General features: G+C 39.2%; 1 protein-coding gene across 1 annotated transcript; it reads left to right on the forward strand.

Moving 5' to 3' along the window:
• Window positions 1–1,290: 1,290 nt before the first annotated feature.
• gpr25 (G protein-coupled receptor 25) lies at window positions 1,291–3,114 on the forward strand. The gene has a single exon (XM_038695562.1). The coding sequence runs from the start codon at window positions 1,397–1,399 to the stop codon at window positions 2,498–2,500; it is 1,104 nt and encodes a 367-aa protein (XP_038551490.1). The 5' UTR covers window positions 1,291–1,396; the 3' UTR covers window positions 2,501–3,114.

The following is a 3,114-nucleotide window of genomic DNA, read 5'->3' on the forward strand; positions in this document are numbered from 1 at the left end:
GTAAAACTGAAGTAAATCTCATCTGCCCCCTACTGTTCAGACACATCCAATACAATATACTGACATACTGAATATACAAGAAAAGAAGATAATTCTCACCAATTGAAGGTAGGAATCTGTCTTCTTCTGTATTTATAAGACAGATGTGTCAATTCATGTGAGCAAATGTCTACAGAGTAGCCACATGCACACACTGTCAGTTCTGGGGAATGTATAAGCATTTTAAGTCTTTTGAAAACAGGGAATTTATGAACTCATTTGCAGTGGTGAAAGGTAACTAGATATGTTTACTCAACTGTCATTTTGAGGAAATTGTATTTCCATTTTCTGCACTTTATAGTCATATTTCACTACAGTCCAGAGGGAAGTATTGCGCGTTTTACTCCACTACATTCATTTGATAACTGTAGATTAAAAATGCAATTAAAATAAAAATAAAAAATAAGTTATGATAATCTGTCAAGATAAGGCTCTATTGATCACTGGTGAAATTCACATGCTATGGAGCACTATGCAATATCAGCCTCACATTTACCAGCTGCAACATTAAAGATGGTTAGGAATCTTGTTTCAGTAGCATTTATTGTTATTTGTTGAAATTATCTTCATATCCTGACAGCAATCAATTAATGATTAATGATAATTAATTAAGGTATCCCTGGCTGTGGCAGGACTGTAATAAGCACAATTAAAATGACTGGCTGACCAACTGCCACTGCCATTTTTTCAGTGAGATGCTTCTAGCTGTCCCTTGCTAGTTTCTTCATTGTTGCCTAAAGCCACAGCTTTAACATTATGTACACATTAATGCATCAATTATTACAATTCAATAATATAAATTATTCTCAAAAGGGTCTTTATGCATAATGAGTACTATCACTTTTGTACTCTACATTTTGATGCTATGTACTTGTACAGGCTGAGACCTTAAAATTTTGAATGCATGACTTGCAAAACACAGTAGACCTACTCCTACACTGTGGTATTGCTACTTTTACTGAAGTAAAAGATCTGAGCACTTTAACCACTGCCCATTTGGAAACTTACATGCTTTTCTGAAGTAGTGCAAAAGATTATTTATTTTACATCCTGCTGTACCCACTATATTGCCATGGTGTTTTGTAATATCAGAGGTTCAATTGACAATTATTTCAATTCAATACATATACAGTTTCTCTGACTTACTAAAATCACATGTGAAAGGACAATGAGAGGAAGTCATTACAGACAGCCAGTGGAAGACCGCCCCAGGAGGTGAGAAGAAGAGAGCTGAAACAGACTCTATTTTTTTCTGTGGTTTTGACAAGTAATATCATTTGGCAGCATGTTGCCATGGTAGGCTTAACCACCCTGACGAGCCAACAGCTGCACTGCACCACCTCTGTGATCTCTCAGAATGGACACCTACGAGAGTACTTATGGCTATTTCAATTACAATGACGATAACTACACTGATTTTCCTTATCCTAATGACTGTACTGAATCTTACCTCCCTGGTGCCAACATCTTCCTGCCCGTACTTTACTTCGTCATCTTTTTCACAGGATTTTTGGGTAACCTCTTTGTGATCTTAGTTGTGGGCAAGAAAGGGCGGAGAAGTGGGCGTCTTGTGGACACTTTTGTTGTCAATCTGGCCCTTGCTGACTTCATCTTTGTCCTCACACTGCCTCTGTGGGCCATCTCTGCCAGCCAGAATGACTACTGGGACTTTGGGACACTAAAGGACCTGCTGTGCAAGCTGAGCAGCTACATCATTGCTGTGAACCGCTTCTCCAACATCTTCTTCCTCACCTGTATGAGTGTTGATCGCTACCTGGCTGTGGTGAAGCTGATGGATTCAAAGTACCTCAGGAGCAGTCAGTGCATCCGTACCACCTGTGCCGCAGTCTGGTTGAGCTCCCTGGTGCTCGGCATCCCATCCCTGGTGTACCGTAGAGTGGAGCAGTACGATGATGTATCGTACTGCGTGGAAGATAACAACTCACCCTTTTTTCTTGGCCTGAGCTTGACCATGGCGTTGCTCACCTTTGTCTGTCCAGTGTTAATCATCGTGCTCTGCTATGGCACCATCATCATGCATCTCAACAAGCATTGTGTTGCTGCTGCCAATGCTCGAGCTGAAGCCCGCCGCAGGCACTCACTCAAGATGGTCCTCTCCATCATAATGGCCTTTGTGGTATCCTGGCTCCCTTTCAACGTTTTCAAAGTCATGATAATTGTCTCGAAGCTCTCACATGTTGAGCAGAGTTGTCTGTCGTGGAAAACAAATGGGCTCCGTGTGTCGTGCTGCCTGGCCTTCTTCAACAGCTGCGTGAATCCAGCCATTTATTTTTTCCTGGACCATCACTTCAGACAACGGGCCATGATCCTGTACAAGACCTGCATAGGAAAGCCCAAGATGCTGCAGAGCTTCAACTCTTCAGCTTCATTCACCTATGCTGGCACTTCAGAGAGCTGTGGAACAACTGGTGGGAGAACTCAGCTTCAGAGTTCTATGTAGGAGGTAAAGACTCTTATCTTCCTATCTTTGAAGGTAGTGAAGTTATTATTCTATTATCATGTCATCCTGACAACTTGTTATGTTCATCTTGATAATGAATTTGTGCATATTTCTCTCAAGGGATTTTTGAATACTTAAACCAGATCCACCGCAAGAAAAATTTCTCAATGCAGTGCTGTACATTATTGTTATAAAATGGGATTTTATGTTGTCATATTTATCTGTTATTCCGGCTTTCGACAAATATTGAACATGCTGTTTCTTCTGCTTAGAGTATACTATACACTGTAGGACAGTAGTGATCATATGAGTGAGCATCCAATCATTTCTTTTGTTTGTACATTTTATCAAGTGTGTAAATTTACAGCTGTTGCATTTTTTTGATATATTGAAGAATTTTATTATGTTTCTGTTATCAAATATTTGTTGCATGAATCAAGTTTCATGAAATGTATATATTGTTGTGATAAAGTTGCATTTCTAAAACAAAAGCTTGGAAAAAATGTATGTGTAGTATTTTCTAGTTGTTTTTTTGGGTCATTGCACGCAGATATTGCTATATTTTTCTAACGTTTTTTTTATTCTCAAAATAAAATCTAGTTAATCAAGCATAA

The sequence above is a fragment of the Micropterus salmoides genome, unplaced genomic scaffold (assembly GCF_014851395.1).
Source record: "Micropterus salmoides isolate LMB-PRFRI ecotype aquatic unplaced genomic scaffold, ASM1485139v1 Ms_hic_scaffold_4, whole genome shotgun sequence".
Classification (NCBI taxonomy): Eukaryota; Metazoa; Chordata; class Actinopteri; order Centrarchiformes; family Centrarchidae; genus Micropterus; species Micropterus salmoides.

Excerpts from the sequence above, each read along its gene's own strand:
- gpr25 (XM_038695562.1), top strand. The coding sequence starts at position 1,397 with ATGGACACCTACGAGAGTACTTATGGCTATTTCAATTACAATGACGAT.